The sequence below is a fragment of the Bombina bombina genome, chromosome 4 (genome assembly GCF_027579735.1).
Source record: "Bombina bombina isolate aBomBom1 chromosome 4, aBomBom1.pri, whole genome shotgun sequence".
In the NCBI taxonomy this organism is placed as follows: Eukaryota; Metazoa; Chordata; class Amphibia; order Anura; family Bombinatoridae; genus Bombina; species Bombina bombina.
Window position 1 is genome coordinate 674,858,808 of NC_069502.1, and position 19,322 is coordinate 674,878,129.

General features: G+C 38.6%; 1 protein-coding gene across 1 annotated transcript in view; it reads left to right on the plus strand.

The window, feature by feature from the left end:
• Positions 1-19,322, plus strand: part of ROS1 (ROS proto-oncogene 1, receptor tyrosine kinase) — a 474,496-nt gene that overhangs the window by 303,723 nt on the left and 151,451 nt on the right. Inside the window, exon 33 of the mRNA XM_053712162.1 lies at positions 1,975-2,148. Coding sequence (XP_053568137.1) covers positions 1,975-2,148 — 174 coding nt within the window. The remainder of the gene's footprint in view (positions 1-1,974; positions 2,149-19,322) is intronic.

The window sequence follows — 19,322 nt, forward strand, 5'->3', positions numbered from 1 at the left end:
TCTGGTCTGTTTAGAAAAGGATCTGACTTAGAAGTGATACCACAGCTGTGTGAAATAGCCAATTTGGAGAAAAACTAGTAATTTGGTTTAACGTTTAGCTTCTACAAATTCTAAAAACAATGAATTCAGAAACAACATTTCTGAATAGTTCAAAGTCATTTTAAAGTTGGTTGAAACTCAGGAAATATGATGCTAAGTTAAATTTACTTAAGTCTGACATGTAAGTGGTCTGATCAGTTCCTCTGTCCAAGTCATGTTTTTTTTTATTGTTGGCTGGGGTAGTGACGGTTGGCTGACTGGAAGCACCTTTCTCGACCTCTTGCATCTAAAGACTTTTTTTGTCTAGAAAGTCAGACCTTTTTCAATAAACCTATAAGTTCTGAGTATGCACAGAAGTAGATCACAAATAGACAAAGATTAAAAACAGTAGTTAGTAGCTCTAAGCTCAAGAAAGTATGCTTGACTCACTAGCCGTCTTCGGTCTCACTCTCTAGCCGCCCTCGTTGGAGCCCTCCTCGCTCAGCTGCCTCTGTGCTCGCCCGCACCGCTCAATGCCGCCTCAGACCAGTCCAATCAGTCAGTAGTCACTCTCTCTCACTGACTGACTACACGTGCAGTCACAAGCGGATTGAGCAGACTACATGTGCAGTCATGTAGAAGAAAATATACTCCAGCCCAATTCTAGTCTTTAAAAAGGGACCTTTATTGGTACATATTGGCCAAAGTACAAAAAATAAGCAACGTTTCAGACCTACATTAGATCCTTAATCATGTCAGTATGTATGCATCCAGAGCTGCTTTTTATACTGATAAATATGAGTGAGTGACACCCACATCCTGTTATACATCTACTCCCTCTATTGAACATGGTGCATAACATTTGATACATTCTCAGTAATCTTGTATTCATCAATAATGCCACTTAGAGGATGCAGTATGTATTAGTTATAGTTAAAATAAAAAAATGCAAACTGAATATACAACCCCCAGATCCTAAAGGTTTAAAGGGATACTGAAAACTATTTTTTTCTTTCATGATTCAGGTAGAGCGTGCAATTTTAAGCAACTTTCTAATTTACTCTTATTAGCAATTTTCTTTGCTCTCTTGCTATCTTTATTTAAAAAGCAGGAATGCAAAGCTTAGGAGACAGACCATTTTAAGTTCAGAACCTGGGTTATGCTTGCCTATTGGTTGGTTGAATGTAGTCACCAATAAGCAAGCGCTATCCAGGGTGCTGAAACTAAAATAAAATAAAGATAGCTGGAGAATGAAGAAATATTGATGTTAGGCGTAAATTAGAAAGTTGATTAAAATGGCATGCTCTATCTGAATCATGAAAGAAAAAAAATTGGGTTTAGTATCCCTTTAATAGTAAGTTTTGTTTGGTCTTTATTAACAATGGAGATCACAGACATCAATAATATAAACCAATGTTTTTATTTCAGCAAATGCACAGTCTATGTTGCTTAAGAACACTTCAAATACAACCCCCCCCCGCTGCCAAGAGCGTTGATGAGTGGCGATGCGTGCAGACTTTTCCAGAAGCTGCAATCCCTATTATTTCCTATGGGAGATACATCGCCACTTGTCAGAACAGAGAGGTTCAGCCCACAGATTGTGAGACTGATAAGGTCAAAAATGCAATGTCTTGTGGGTCTGACAATGTATTGATCATCAGGGCCCATATATCGCCTTAATCCCCTTTATTTGTTCTTCGAATAATCACTCTTTCACTTTTTCCATGGAAGCCCAAGGATAAACTTGGCAAACATTGCAAAAAATATCTGAGCTGCAAAAAGATCACAATCACAACGATAGGAATTGCAATCTTGTTTACAAAATGGAGTTGCAAATAAACTAAAAAGAAAATTTTGACAACACCTGTTTTATTTTTGTGACATGACTGAGACATTACCCAAGTGTCTGATATGTGGTGAATAAATATTGTATTCATTTCAAATCTTTTCTATCAGGTTCTTGCATTCCATCCAGATGAAAACTGGTCCACTGCAAGTCATGCTGTTCATACTACAACGTTTAATGCACCTGCTGTACCAGATAGCATAATACCTGGAAATAGAAGTCTATCCTTGCAGTGGAGGGCACCAAGTGAGACTTTTAGGAATTTTTGGTTTGAGCTTAAAAAGGTAAATGTTTTATATATAAAATCTATTTTAATGCTAAAATGTACAAAAAGCCCTGTATGACCTTGAAAAATGAGTAATTATAATGTGTTTAACACTAACAAAACACTGTAATGCCAATTTGCTTATTTAAAGGGACACTGTACCCAAATTTTTTCTTTCACGATTCAGATAGAGCATGCAATTTTAAGCAATTTCTAATTTACTCCTATGATCAAATTTTATTCATTATCGTGGTATCTTTATTTTAAAGGCAAGAATGTAAGTTTAGATGCCGGCCCATTTTTGGTGAACAACCTGGGTTGTCCTTGCTGATTGGACAGCACCAATAAACAAGTACTGCCCATGGTTCTGAACCACAAATTGGCTGACTCCTTAGCTTAGATGCCTTATTTTTCAAATAAAGAAAGCAAGAGAACGAAGAAAAATTGATAATAGGAGTAAATTAGAAAGTTGCTTAAAATTGCCTGCTCTATATGAATCACAAAAGAAAAAAATTGGGTTCAGTGTCCCTTTAAATATGTTACTGAATGCTGCTGTCATTTATAGAAGATTAAAATTACTTTAACTGTAATTGTAGATTAATAGACAATAAGGTCTCTATTTATCAAGCCGTCGACTTTCTAGCATTCTACGGCACCAATACGCTCGCCTAAGATCGCCTAACATCGCTGCCGCGGACCGGAATACGTCCGCCAAAATTATCAAGAAAGTTGTCAAAAAGCCGCGCACCAACTACGGTGCAATGAGCAGCGGACTGTTGTTAACTAACAGTCATCGATCTCGCTGCTCATCGGCTTATTCGCAGCATTCTTGCTACCCTGTCACTAAGCACCCACACTATACTATACTGTTTTACCCCCTATACCGCCGCTCCCGGAGCCCCCCGCACCTAAATAAAGTTATTAACCCCTAAACCGCCACTCCCGGAGCCCGCCGCAACTCTAATAAAGTGTTTAACCCCTAAACCGCCGCTCCCGGAGCCCACTGCCACCTACATTATATGTATTAACCCCTAAACCGCCGCTCCCGGACCCCGCCGCAACTAAATAAAATGTTTAACCCCTAAACCGCCGCTCACGGACCCCGCCGCCACCTACATTAAATTTAGTAACCCCTAATCTGACCCCCTACACCTCCGCCACCTACATTAAATTTATTAACCCCTGATCTGACCCCCCTACACCGCCGCCACCTACATTAAATTTATTAACCCCTAATCTGACCCCTCTACACTGCCGCCACCTACATTAAATTTATTAACCCCTCAACCTAAGTCTAACCCTAACACCCACTAACTTAAATATAATTTAAATTAATATAAATAAATTATTCCTATTTGAAACTAAATACTTACCTATAAAATAAACGCTAAATTAGCTACAATATAACTAATAGTTACATTGTAGCTATTTTAGGATTTATTTTTATTTTACAGGCAAGTTTGTACTTATTTTAACTAGGTACAATAGTTATTAAATAGTTATCAACTATTTAATAGCTGCCTAGTTAAAATAAAGACAAATATACCTGTAAAATAAATCCTAACCTAAGTTACAATTACACCTAACACTACACTATAATTAAATTATTTCCCTAAATTAACTACAATTAACTACAATTAAATAAAATAAACTAAAGTACGAAAAAAAACAACAACTAAATTACAGAAAATAATAAAATAGTTACAAGAATTTTAAACTAATTACACCTAATCTAATCCCCCTAATAAAATAAAAAAGCCCCCCAAAATAATATAAATCCCTACCCTATACTAAATTACAAATAGCCCTTAAAAGGGCTTTTTGCGGGGCATTGCCCCAAAGTAATCTGCTCTTTTACCTGTAAAAAAACATTACAATTCCCCCCCCAACATTAAAACCCACCACCCACACACCCAACCCTACTCTAAAACCCAGCCAATCCCCCCTGAAGATCAGCGTAGTCTTCATCCAACTGGACAAAAGATGTCCTCCAGACGGGCAGAAGTCTTCATCCAGGCGGCATCTTCTATCTTTATCCATCCGACGAGGAGCGGCTCCATCTTGAAGACATCCGACGCGGAGCATCCATCCAGACCGACGACTACCCGATGAATGACTAGTCCTTTAAATGACATCATCCAAGATGGCCTTGAATTCTGATTGGCTGATAGAATTCTATCAGCCAATCAGAATTAAGGTAGGAAAAATCCTATTGGCTGATGCAATCAGCCAATAGGATTGAGCTCACATTCTATTGGCTGATTGGAACAGCCAATAGAATGCGAGCTCAATCCTATTGGCTGATTGGATCAGCCAATAGGATTGAACTTAAATCCTATTGGCTGATCCAATCAGCCAATAGGATTTTTCCTACCTTAATTCCGATTGGCTGATAGAATTCTATCAGCCAATCAGAATTCAAGGGACGCCATCTTGGATGACGTCATTTAAAGGACCAGTCATTCGTCGGGTAGTCGTCAGTCTTGATGGATGCTCCGCGACGGATGTCTTCAAGATGGAGCCGCTCCTTGTCGGATGGATGAAGATAGAAGATGACGCCTGGATGAAGACTTCTGCCCATCTGGAGGACCTCTTCTGCCCGGTTGGATGAAGACTTCGCCCGGCTTCGTTGAGGACTTAGGCCCAGTTGGTTGAAGACGTCTCAAGGTAGGTTGATCTTCAGGGGGGTAGTGTTAGGTTTTATTAAGGGGGGATTGGGTGGGTTTTAGAGTAGGGTTGGGTTGTGGGTGGTGGGTTGTAATGTTGGGGGGTATTGTATTTTTTTTTTTTACAGGTAAAAGAGCAGATTACTTTGAGGCAATGCCCCGCAAAAAGCCCTTTTAAGGGCTATTTGTAATTTAGTATAGGGTAAGGATTTTTATTATTTTGGGGGGCTTTTTTATTTTATTAGGGGGATTAGATTAGGTGTAATTAGTTTAAAATTCTTGTAATTATCTTTTTATTTTCTGTAATTTAGTAATTGTTTTTGTTTTTTAGTTAATTTTATTTAATTTTAATTAATTGTAGTTAATTGTATTTAATTTATTTAATTTAATTATAGTGTAGTGTTAGCTGTAATTGTAACTTAGGTTAGGTTTTATTTTACAGGTCAATTTGTATTTATTTTAGCTAGGTAGTTATTAAATAGTTAATAACTATTTAGTAACTATTGTACCTTGTTAAAATAAATACAAAGATGCCTGTAAAATAAAAATAAACCCTAAGATAGCTACAATATAACTATTAGTTATATTGTAGCTAGCTTAGGGTTTATTTTATAGGTAAGTATTTCGTTTTAAATAGGAATAATTTTTAATTATAGTTAAGTTAGGGGGTGTTAGGGTTAGAGTTAGACTTTAGGGGTTAATTTAGGGGTTAATAAATTTAATATAGTGGCGGCGGTGTAGGGGGGCAGATTAGGTGTTAATAAGTATAATGTAGGTGGCGGTGGGCTCTGAGAGCGGCAGTTTAGGGGTTAAAAAATTTATTTTGTTGCGGCGGGGTCCGGGAGCGGCAGGATAGGGGTTAATAACCTTATGTAGGTGGCGGCGGTATAGGGGGCGGCAGATTAGGGGTTAATAGGTATAATGTAGGTGGCGGTGGGCTCTGTGAGTGGCGGTTTAGGGGTTAATACATTTATTAGAGGTGCAGCGGGGTCCTGGAGCCGTGGTTTAGGGGTTAAACACTTTAATAGAGTTGCGGTGGGCTCCGGGAGTGGCGGTTTAGGGGTTAATATGTATAATGTAGGTGGAGACGGTGTAGGGGGGGCAGATTAGGGGTTAATAAGTATAATGTAGGTGGCGGCGGTGTAGGGGGAGGGCGATTATTGGTGTTTAGACTCATGGGTACATGTTAGGTTGTTAGGTGTAGACGTTCCCATAGGAATCAATGGGATATTGGGCAGCAGCAAACATGAGCTTTTGCTGCTGTCAGACTCCCATTGATTCCTATGGCATCCGCCACCTCCAGGGCGGCGAATTGAAACCAGGTACGCTGGGCCGGAATAGTGGTGAGCATACCTGATAGGTATTTGATAACTACCAAAAGTAGTCAGATTGTGCCGAACTTCTGTTTGGAACATCTGTAGTGACATAACCATCGATCTGTGTCGGACTGAGTCCGCCGGATCGTATGTTACGTCACTATATTCTACTTTTGCCGGTCTGTAGGGTTTGATAACTACGGCGAATCAGGCTCGTCACAAATACGTGGCGGAATTCCAGTGTATTTGCGGTTGATAGCTTGATAAATAGAGGCCTAATAATCAATATTTATATTATTACATTTAAAACAAAAAGATGTCAAAAAGCAGCCCACAGCACAGACAACAAAAGGTTAATCAAATAATTAGAATGCTGATTCATCTGTTTGTTTATGTTAAACTGGTAGTATGTTTATATGTTGTCATTAGACTGGACCGCTTATTCACATTGAGGACGGCCCAAATTTGCTTGCATTGTTTTAGCCTCAGTAATGTGTCCTTAAACCCCCACCTGATGCAGAGGTTCCATTTATCAACCAGGAATCTGAGGGAGGTCAGGCACAGTTTTTGCCCCCAGCCCCCCCCCTCCTTATGCTTAAATGGATTTTGATATTTTAATATTTCTCTCCGTCCTTTTAAAATACAGGGAGTGCAGAATTATTAGGCAAATGAGTATTTTAACCACATCATCCTCTTTATGCATGTTGTCTTACTCCTAGCTGTATAGGCTCGAAAGCCTACTACCAATTAAGCATATTAGGTGATGTGCATCTTTGTAATGAGAAGGGGTGTGGTCTAATGACATCAACACCCTATATCAGGTGTGCATAATTATTAGGCAACTTCCTTTCCTTTGGCAAAATGGGTCAAAAGAAGGACTTGACAGGCTCAGAAAAGTAAAAAATAGTGAGATATCTTGCAGAGGGATGCAGCACTCTTAAAATTGCAAAGCTTCTGAAGCGTGATCATCGAACAATCAAGCGTTTCATTCAAAATAGTCAACAGGGTCGCAAGAAGCGTGTGGAAAAACCAAGGCGCAAAATAACTGCCCATGAACTGAGAAAAGTTAAGCGTGCAGCTGCCAAGATGCCACTTGCCACCAGTTTGGCCATATTTCAGAGCTGCAACATCACTGGAGTGCCCAAAAGCACAAGGTGTGCAATACTCAGAGACATGGCCAAGGTAAGAAAGGCTGAAAGACGACCACCACTGAACAAGACACACAAGCTGAAACGTCAAGACTGGGCCAAGAAATATCTCAAGACTGATTTCTCTAAGGTTTTATGGACTGATGAAATGAGAGTGAGTCTTGATGGGCCAGATGGATGGGCCTGTGGCTGGATTGGTAAAGGGCAGAGAGCTCCAGTCCGACTCAGACGCCAGCAAGGTGGAGGTGGAGTACTGGTTTGGGCTGGTATCATCAAAGATGAGCTTGTGGGGCCTTTTCGGGTTGAGGATGGAGTCAAGCTCAACTCCCAGTCCTACTGCCAGTTTCTGGAAGACAACTTCTTCAAGCAGTGGTACAGGAAGAAGTCTGCATCCTTCAAGAAAAACATGATTTTCATGCAGGACAATGCTCCATCACACGCGTCCAAGTACTCCACAGCGTGGCTGGCAAGAAAGGGTATATAAGAAGAAAATCTAATGACATGGCCTCCTTGTTCACCTGATCTGAACCCCATTGAGAACCTGTGGTCCATCATCAAATGTGAGATTTACAAGGAGGGAAAACAGTACACCTCTCTGAAGAGTGTCTGGGAGGCTGTGGTTGCTGCTGCACGCAATGTTGATGGTGAACAGATCAAAACACTGACAGAATCCATGGATGGCAGGCTTTTGAGTGTCCTTGCAAAGAAAGGTGGCTATATTGGTCACTGATTTGTTTTTGAAATGGGTATATATTTGTTTTTTGTTAAGTTGCCTAATAATTATGCACAGTAATAGTCACCTGCACACACAGATATCCCCCTAAAATAGCTATAACTAAAAACAAACTAAAAACTACTTCCAAAACTATTCAGCTTTGATATTAATGAGTTTTTTGGGTTCATTGAGAACATGGTTGTTGTTCAATAATAAAATTAATCCTCAAAAATACCACTTGCCTAATAATTCTGCACTCCCTGTAAAGGCTTTTAGCTATTATATTAAAAGCTATATTTTTAGTAGAATAGTGTTCTTATAATCTTTTTTATTAGTTTATATTGAAGGGAAATTGCACCAAGCTAGTTTCAAATATTTTAATTTGTTTGATATACACTTAAATTTTTCAGCCATCTAAAGTGCTTTGGCAGGCTTTTGGGGTTGCACTTTATGCCTTTTCAATCTGCAGTAAAATGGCACCGGCATTCTAAACATAGAAAACATTAGAAAATCCATCACATATTTGTTTAAAAAAAGCTTAGAAGTTACATAACAAGAATGTGTTTATTTTGTAAAATGTGAAAACATTTCCACTGTGCATTTGCAAATGGAGGTGCAAGTAGGGGGTAGTGCTAATCTATTATCAAGTAAGTAGATTTGTGATTTCTAATGAATGTAAAAGAACATGACATTTTCCTATATTTGTTGCATTTATGCAATATAGGATCAGCTCTTTAATGAAAAAAACAAATGTATATCACAAAAATGCTGTTTGTTTGTGCATTACTATAAAGGCAAGACTTAAAAAGATCAAATTTACACTATTCAATAGCGATTTACCAATGTCCTTGTTCGTTAATAATTGATTCTTGTTTCAGTCTATAAGTATGTAAGCTATAGTTTTGTTCTTTGCTAGTCCCATTTTTTTCTGTTCACTTGTAGCAGTAGCACTTGCTGCTAATTTAACTTTATTTAAAGGGACATTATACACTAGATTTTTCTTTGCATAAATGTTTTGTAGATGATCCATTTATTTAGCCTATACAGCTTTTTTTTTTTTTTTAAAGTATAGTTTTGACTATTTTTAAATAACATTGCGCTGATTTTAAGACTCCTAACCAAGCCCCAAAGCTTTAGAAGTATACTGATGTATACCTACTCTAGCTTGCTTCTGTTTGTGTAAAGAGTCTTTTCATATGCAGAAGAAGGGGGAGGGTCTACTTTTGTAGCTATAGAACCACTTTCAGTGGGTGTTCCAGTAACCTTTTTAACAGAACTAAACTGGGAGCTTCTAAGTAAGTTTTTCAACGGTATTATACTGGATCTTTAGATCAGCATCTGTGCATATTATTCTATATAGTAGTGTCTATTACATGCAGTTAAATTAAAATTGGTACTGTCCTATTAAGATTAAGTTGCTGTCCATCAGCTCCTTTTCTGCCCTGAATACATTCCCCATAGGAAATAGCAGACAAATAGATGTTCTTCAACATATTTATTATGAACAACCCCCATTCATCAAAAGTGGATGAAAATATATATTTTTTTAATAAATGACCCAGCCAAAACAATTTGTTTCCTCTGCAAATTTAGAAGTAAGTCTGATACTGACATATACGTAAATATGTACAGTACACCCCTCACATTTTTGTAAATATTCTATTATATCTTTTCATGTGACAACACTGAAGAAATGACACTTTGCTACAATGTAAAGTAGTGAGTGTACAGCCTGTATAACCATGTAAATTTGCTGTCCCCTCAAAACAACTCAACACACAGCCATTAATGTCTAAACCGTTGGCAACAAAATTGAGTACACCCCTAAGTGGAAATGTCCAAATTGGGCCCAAAGTGTCAATATTTTGTATGGCCACCAGCAATAGCTTAACCCTCTTGGGCATGGAGTTCACCAGAGCTTTACAGGTTGCTACTGGAGTCCTCTTCCACTCCTCCATGATGACATCACGGAGCGGGTGAATGTTAGAGACCTTGCGCTTCACCTTCCCTTTGAGGATGCCCCACAGATGCTCAATAGGGTTTAGGTATATATGAAAAAAGAGAGAAACAGTGGACAGACATAGAGCACTCACTGAGAATCTAATACCATGAAAATAGTATAAGGAAATAAGGCAGGAAAAATACCAAGAGGGATTGACATGTTAAAACTTAACATTTATTAGTATAATTATAATGTAACACACTAACAGTGTATATATACTTAAAACTTAGATTAAAAAATAAAAAACGGAGGAGAGAGGAGAGTACCAGCAAACCTTAATAATACTATTGTAGCAATTCAATTATTAGCATGAGTGAAATGTTAAACGGTGATTACTGCACACAAAATCAGAGGTGTGTGCCATGGAGGGGATCGAATCCTTATCACAGTAACCCACAGTCAAACATAAGGAAGGTAAGGGACCTCATTCCCTTTGATAAAGCCAGGTACGGCGAAATGCACATTAGGCGCTCTGAGAGACCAGCAACCTAAAATATTTGTGAACCATTTATACTTATCTGATATTAGTTTTCTAATTCCTCAGACCGGTCAACACTGCTCCAGTATTACACATAGCTAATAGTTATTGTTGGGAGGTCAATCCGACATTTTAGTGGATTTTTCTGTGTTATCCGTGAGCATATTGTGGTGTATTCCGGACTGAGGTCCCTTACCTTCCTTACGTTTGACTGTGGGTTACTGTGATAAGGATTCGATCCCCACCCTGACACACACCTCTGTTTTTGTGTGCAGTAATCACCATTTAACATTTCACTCATGCTAATAATTGAATTGCTACAATAGTATTATTAAGGTTTGCTGGTACTCTCCTCCGTTTTTTATTTTTTAATCTAAGTTTTAAGTATATATACACTGTTAGTGTGTTACATTATAATTATACTAATAAATGTTAAGTTTTAATATGTCAATCCCTCTTGGTAGTTTTCCTGCCTTATTTCCTTATACTATTTTCATGGTATTAGATTCTCAGTGAGTGCTCAATGTCTGTCCACTCTTTCTCTCTTTTTTCATATATACTTAGTAATAGGACAGTGAGCACCCCCATCATCTATGATAGTAATTATGGTTTATTAAAACCTACCTTGCCTTCTTATATCCTTATCTTACTCTAGGATATATTATTTGGCATACCTAATTTTGTATTTGAGGTCATGATAGTTTTCGCTACTCCCAAACATTCTAATTTAATTCAATAGGGTTTAGGTCTGGAGACATGCTTGGCCAGTCCATCACCTTTACCCTCAGCTTCTTTAGCAAGGCAGTGTTCGTCTTGGAGGTGTGTTTGGGGTCGTTATGTTGTAATACTGCCCTGAGGCCCAGTCTCCGAAGGGAGGGGATCATGCTCTACTTTAGTAGGTCACAGTACATGTTGACAATCATGGTATCCTCAATAAACTGTAGCTGTGAAGCGTATAGTCTGAGCACTGACAGGCAACCCCCCACCCCTTCAACCTCTGCAGCAATGCTGGCAGAGCTCATACGTCTATTTCCCAAAGACAACCTCTGGATATGACGCTGAGCATGTGCACTCAACTTCTTTGGTCGACTGTGGCGAGGCCTGTTCTGAGTGGAACCTGTCCTGTGAAACCAATGTATGGTTTTGTCCACCATGCTGCAGCTCAGTTTCAGGGTCTTGGCAATCTTCTTATAGCCTAGGCCATCTTTATGTAGAGCAAGAATTTTTTTGAGATCCTCAGAGAGTTCTTTGCCCTGAGGTGCCATGTTGAACTTCCATTGACCAGTATGAGAGAGTGTGAGAGCGATAACACCAAATTTAACACAACTGCTCCCCATTCACACCTGAGACCTTGTAACATGAATGAGTCACATGACACCGGGGAGGGAACATGGCTAATTGGGCCCAATTTGGACATTTCCACTTAGGGGTGTACTCACTTTTGTTGCCAATGGTTAAGACATTAATGGCTGTGTGTTGAGTTATTTTGAGGGGACAGCAAATTTACACTGCTATACAGGCTGTACACTCACAACTTTACATTGTAGCAAAGTGTCATTTCTTCAGTGATGTCACATGAAAAGATATAATAAAATATTTACAAAAATGTGAGGGGTGTACTCACTTTTGTGAGATACTGTATATATATTTATATTCTTTGTGTTCATCACAAGAAATTCTGTTAGTTTGATATGTTAAGCAAATTTAATCAGTATGTATTTTTTGTTTGTTTTTTATTTAAAAACACATTTGCCCCACCATTTGCCTTATTTCAGGGAGACAAACAGGGGCTTAATCTGCACACACACAAGGCTAGCCACTGTCATGATGTTATTATACATTACATTGTTTTACAGTTGTTACCAGCTAAAACCTATTAGAAAAATATATGTAGCAGAGTTAGCCTCCAGAAGTCAACAGGATGCTTTTCAGGTTCTGAGATTTTGAAAATCCTCAAATTTCAGAATTAATTTACATGAAAAGAGGGCAAAATAAATAATGAAAATATACTATTGAAATATGTGTCTTCACACAACTTTGCGTTTTATTTTAAAATCTCAAGGTGTTTACTATCCCTTTAATGAAATAAATGAAATAGAAGAACGAAAAAGGGGTTCAAAAGAATTGACAGTCCAGAGACTGTAAATAACAAAAAAGTGGTATAAAAAGTTAATTACAGGGAGTGCAGAATTATTAGGCAAATTGACCACATCATCCTCTTTATGCATGTTGTCTTACTCCAAGCTGTATAGGCTCGAAAGCCTACTACCAATTAAGCATATTAGGTGATGTGCATCTCTGTAATGAGAAGGGGTGTGGTCTAATGACATCAACACCCTATATCAGGTGTGCATAATTAATAGGCAACTTCTTTTCCTTTGGCAAAATGGGTCAAAAGAAGGACTTGACAGGCTCAGAAAAGTAAAAAATAGTGAGATATCTTGCAGAGGGATGCAGCACTCTTAAAATTGCAAAGCTTCTGAAGCGTGATCATCGAACAATCAAGCGTTTCATTCAAAATAGTCAACAGGGTCGCAAGAAGCGTGTGGAAAAACCAAGGCGCAAAATAACTGCCCATGAACTGAGAAAAGTTAAGCGTGCAGCTGCCAAGATGCCACTTGCCACCAGTTTGGCCATATTTCAGAGCTGCAACATCACTGGAGTGCCCAAAAGCACAAGGTGTGCAATACTCAGAGACATGGCCAAGGTAAGAAAGGCTGAAAGACGACCACCACTGAACAAGACACACAAGCTGAAATGTCAAGACTGGGCCAAGAAATATCTCAAGACTGATTTTTCTAAGGTTTTATGGACTGATGAAATGAGAGTGAGTCTTGATGGGCCAGATGGATGGGGCAGAGAGCTCCAGTCCAACTCAGACGCCAGCAAGGTGGAGGTGGAGTACTGGTTTGGGCAGGACAATGCAGGACAATGCTCCATCACACGCGTCCAAGTACTCCACAGCGTGGCTGGCAAGAAAGGGTATAAAAGAAGAAAATCTAATGACATGTCCTCCTTGTTCACCTGATCTGAACCCCATTGAGAACCTGTGGTCCATCATCAAATGTGAGATTTACAAGGAGGGAAAACAGTACACCTCTCTGAACAGTGTCTGGGAGGCTGTGGTTGCTGCTGCACGCAATGTTGATGGTGAACAGATCAAAACACTGACAGAATCCATGGATGGCAGGCTTTTGAGTGTCCTTGCAAAGAAAGGTGGCTATATTGGTCACTGATTTGTTTTTGTTTTGTTTTTGAATGTCAGAAATGTATATTTGTGAATGTTGAGATGTTATATTGGTTTCACTGGTAAAAATAAATAATTGAAATGGGTATATATTTGTTTTTTGTTAAGTTGCCTAATAATTATGCACAGTAATAGTCACCTGCACACACAGATATCCCCCTAAAATAGCTGTAACTAAAAACAAACTAAAAACTACTTCCAAAACTATTCAGCTTTGATATTAATGAGTTTTTTGGGTTCATTGAGAACATGGTTGTTGTTCAATAATAAAATTAATCCTCAAAAATACAACTTGCCTAATAATTCTGCACTCCCTGTATATTCAAGTGTATTCAGCAAGGAGCTATACAAATAAGTGTCATTATCAGCCTACAAAATATTTGACCATTCCCGTCAAATTCTAGCTTTATTCAAATGCTAAGAGTACTTTAATGGTCCTAGAAGCTGCTTCTAAAATTCCACATCTTGTTTAAAAAATAATTTCCCACATTTTTTAGAAAATATGTACTGTATATGTTCTCCTTTATGGATCTCTCAGGCAACAAGCTGTTTGAACATTATTTGTGATTTTAACTTAAAGGGACAGTCAAGTAAAAAAAAAAAAACTTTTAGGATTTAAACAGGGCATGTAATTTTAAACAACTTTCCAATTTACTTGTATTACCAATATTGCTTTGTTCTCTTGGTATTCTTAGTTGAAAGCTAAAGGAGGTTTATATGCGAATTTCTTAGACCTTGAAGGCCGCCTCTAATCTGAAAGCATTTTGACAGTTTTTCACCACTAGAGGGCATTAGTTTATGTGTTTCACATAGATAACATTGAGCTCAGGCATGTGAAGCTCCTAGGAGTCAGCACTGATTGGCTAAAAATGCAAGTCTGTCAAAAGAACTGAAATAAGAGGGCAGTTTGCAGAGGCTTAGATACAAGATAATTACAGAGGTAAAAAGTGTATTAATATAACAGTGTTGGTTATGCTATACTGGGGAATGGGTAATAAAGGGATTATCTATCGCCTAGATTTAGAGTTTGGCGTTAGCCGTCAAAACCAGCATTAGAGGCTCCTAACGCTGGTTTTGGGCTACCGCTGGTATTTAGAGTCAGTCAGGAAAGGGTCTAACACTCACTTTGCAGCCGCGACTTTTCCATACCGCAGATCCCCCTACGCCATTTGCGTATCCTATCTTTTCAATGGGATCTTTCTAATGCTGGTATTTAGAGTCGTGGCTGAAGTGAGCATTAGAAATCTAATGACAAAACTCCAGCCGCAGAAAAAAGCCAGGAGTTAAGAGCTTTCTGGGCTAACGCCGGTTCATAAAACTCTTAACTACTGTGCTCTAAAGTACACTAACACCCATAAACTACCTATGTACCCCTAAACCGAGGTCCCCCCACATCGCCGCCACTTTATTACATTTTTTTAACCCCTAATCTGCCGACCGCACACCACCGCCACATACGTTATCCCTATGTACCCCTAATCTGCTGCCCCTAACACCGCTGACCCCTATATTATATTTATTAACCCCTAATCTGCCCTCCCCCAATATCGCCGACACCTACCTACAATTATTAACCCCTAATCTGCCGACCGGACCTCACCGCTACTCTAATAAATGTATTAACCCCTAAAGCTAAGTCTAACCCTAACATCCCCCTAAGTTAAATATAATTTAAATCTAACGAAATAAATTAACTCTTATTAAAAAAAGTATTCCTATTTAAAGCTAAATACTTACCTGTAAAATAAATCCTAATATAGCTACAATATAAATTATAATTATATTGTAGCTATTTTAGGATTAATATTTATTTTACAGGCAACTTTGTATTTATTTTAACCAGGTACAATAGCTATTAAATAGTTAAGAACTATTTAATAGTTAACTAGTTAAAATAATTACAAAATTTCCTGTAAAATAAATCCTAACCTAAGTTACAATTAAACCTAACACTACACTATCAATAAATTAATTACATAAAATACCTACAAGTATCTACAATTAAACCTAACACTACACTATCAATAAATTAATTAAATACAATACCTACAAATAAATACAATTAAATAAACTAACTAAAGTACAAAAAATAAAAAAGAACTAAGCTACAAAAAATAAAAAAATAATTTACAAACATTAGAAAAATATTACAACAATTTTAAGCTAATTACACCTACTCTAAGCCCCCTAATAAAATAACAAAGCCCCCCAAAATAAAAAAATTTCCCTACCCTATTCTAAAATTAAAATAGAAAAGCTCTTTTACCTTACCAGCCCTTAAAAGGGCCTTTTGCGGGGCATGCCCCAAAGAATTCAGCTCTTTTGCCTGAAAAAAAAAACATACAATACACCCCCCAACATTACAACCCACCACCCACATACCCCTAATCTAACCCAAACCCCCCTTAAATAAACCTAACACTAAGCCCCTGAAGATCTTCCTACCTTATCTTCACCATGCCGGGTATCACCGATCCTTCCAGGCTCCGATGTCTTGATCCAAGCCCAAGCGGAGGCTGAAGACGTCCATCCTCCGGCTGAAGTCTTGATCCAAGCGGCAGCTGAAGAAGTCCATCATCGGGCAGAAGTCTTCATCCTATCCGGGCAGAAGAGGAGATCCGGACCGGTAGACATCTTCATCCAAGCGGCATCTTCTATCTTCTTCCATCCGATGACGAGCGGCTCCATCTTCAAGACCTCCGGCGCGGATCCATCCTCTTCTTCTGACGTCCTTAAACAGAATGAAGGTTCCTTTAAGGGACGTCATCCAAGATGGCGTCCCTCGAATTCTGATTGGCTGATAGGATTCTATCAGCCAATCGGAATTAAGGTAGGAAAATTCTGATTGGCTGATGGAATCAGCCAATCAGATTCAAGTTCAATCCGATTGGCTGATCCAATCAGCCAATCAGATTGAGCTTGCATTCTATTGGCTGATCGGAACAGGTTAAAAGGGACCCTTAAAGGAACCTTCATTCTGTTTTAGGACGCTGGAAGAAGAGGATGGATCCGCGCCGGAGGTCTTGAAGATGGAGCCGCTCGTCATCGGATGGAAGAAGATAGAAGATGCCGCTTGGATGAAGATGTCTACAGGTCCGGATCTCCTCTTCTGCCCGGATAGGATGAAGACTTCTGCCCGATGATGGACTTCTACAGCCGCCGCATGGATCAAGACTTCAGCCGGAGGATGGACGTCTTCAGCCCCCGCTTGGGCTTGGATCAAGACTTCAGCCGGAGGATGGACGTCTTCAACCCCCGCTTGGGCTTGGATCAAGACATCGGAGCCTGGACGGATCGGTGATACCCGGCGTGGTGAAGATAAGGTAGGAAGATCTTCAGGGGCTTAGTGTTAGGTTTATTTAAGGGGGGTTTGGGTTAGATTAGGGTTATGTGGGTGGTGGGTTGTAATGTTGGGGGGGGTATTGTATGGTTTTTTTTCCAGGCAAAAGAGCTGAATTCTTTGGGGCATGCCCCACAAAATGCCCTTTTAAGAGCTGGTAAGGTAAAAGAGCTTTTCTATTTTAATTTTAGAATAGGGTGGGGAATTTTTTTATTTTGGGGGGCTTTGTTATTTTATTAGGGGGCTTAGAGTAGGTGTAATTAGCTTAAAATTGTTGTAATATTTTTCTAATGTTTGTAAATATTTTTTTATTTTTTGTAACTTAGTTCTTTTTTATTTTTTGTACTTTAGTTAGTTTATTTAATTGTATTTATTTGTAGGTATTGTATTTAATTAATTTATTGATAGTGTAGTGTTAGGTTTAATTGTAGATAATTGTAGGTATTTTATTTAATTAATTTATTGATAGTGTAGTGTTAGGTTTAATTGTAACTTAGGTTAGGATTTATTTTACAGGTAATTTTGTAATTATTTTAACTAGGTAGCTATTAAATAGTTATTAACTATTTAATAGCTATTGTACCTGGTTAAAATAAATGCAAAGTTGCCTGTAAAATAAATATTAATCCTAAAATAGTTACAATATAATTATAATTTATATTGTAGCTATATTAGAATTTATTTTACAGGTAAGTATTTAGCTTTAAATATGAATAATTTATTTAATAAGAGTTAATTTATTTAGTTAGATTTAAATTATATTTAATTTAGGGGGGTGTTAGGGTTAGGGTTAGACTTAGCTTTAGGGGTTAATACATTTATTAGAGTAGCGGCGAGGTCCGTTCGGCAGATTAGGGGTTAATAATTGTAGGTAGGTGGAGGCGACGTTGGGGGCGGCAGATTAGGGGTTAATAAATATAATATAGGGGTCGGCAGTGTTAGGGGCAGCAGATTAGGGGTACATAGCTATAATGTAGGTTGCGGCGGTGTACGGAGCGGCAGATTAGAGGTTAATAATAAAATGCAGGGGTCAGCGATAGCGGGGGCGGCAGATTAGGGGATACTAAGTGTAAGGTTATTGGTGTTTAGACTCGGGGTTCATGTTAGAGTGTTAGGTGCAGACTTAGGAAGTGTTTTCCCATAGGAAACAATGGGGCTGCGTTAGGAGCTGAACGCTGCTTTTTTGCAGGTGTTAGGTTTTTTTTCAGCTCAAACTGCCCCATTGTTTCCTATGGGGGAATCGTGCACGAGCACGTTTTTGAAGCTGGCCGCGTCTGTAAGCACCGCTGGTATTGAGAGTTGCAGTGGCGGTAAATTATGCTCTACGCTCCTTTTTTGGAGCCTAACGCAGCCATTCTGTGAACTCTAAATACCAGCGGTATTTAAAAGGTGAGGGGGAAAAAAAGCCAGCGTTAGCTACGCTGGTCGTTACCGACAAAACTCTAAATCTAGCCGTATGTTTTTAAAAAAATTCTGGTGTTTACTGTCCCTTTAATGGGACAATAAACGCTAAATAAATGCTATATAGAATGAAGCATTCAAAGAAAATATTAGTCTGAGAATAACATTTAGGATTGGATTTTTTAAAGTTTAATTAGCTGTTTAAATATTTACAAAATAAGCGTACATTTTTAGCGTCCATAAAAAAATGGGAGCTGCCATGTTGTAATTTAGGGTTCTTTCTCTGCTGAGACCAATAAAAAACAGTTATAAACAAGTGTCTAGAGTGTGCAGCCAGTGACTGTTTGGACTATAAAAGTGTTATGCACTTTCACTTCTAACAGGAAATGAAAGGCACATGATTGTCAGAAGGAAATTCCAGGAACATTAGACAAAAACATAATTTATGTAAGAACTTACCTGATAAATTCATTTCTTTCATATTAGCAAGAGTCCATGAGCTAGTGACGTATGGACCATTCGCCCGGATGCAACGTTTGGCAACTGAGATAATCCGCTTCCCAATTGTCTATACCTGGGATATGAACCGCAGAAACTAGACAGGAGCTGGATTCCGCCAAAACCAGAATTCGAGATACTTCTTTCATAGCTAGAGGACTGTGAGTCCCTCCTTGATGATTGATGTATGCTACAGTTGTGACATTGTCTGTCTGAAAACAAATGAACGATTCTCTCTTCAGAAGAGGCCAAGACTGAAGAGCTCTGAAAATTGCACGGAGTTCCAAAATATTGATCGGTAATCTCACCTCCTGAGATTCCCAAACCCCTTGTGCCGTCAGAGACCCCCACACAGCTCCCCAACCTGTAAGACTTGCATCTG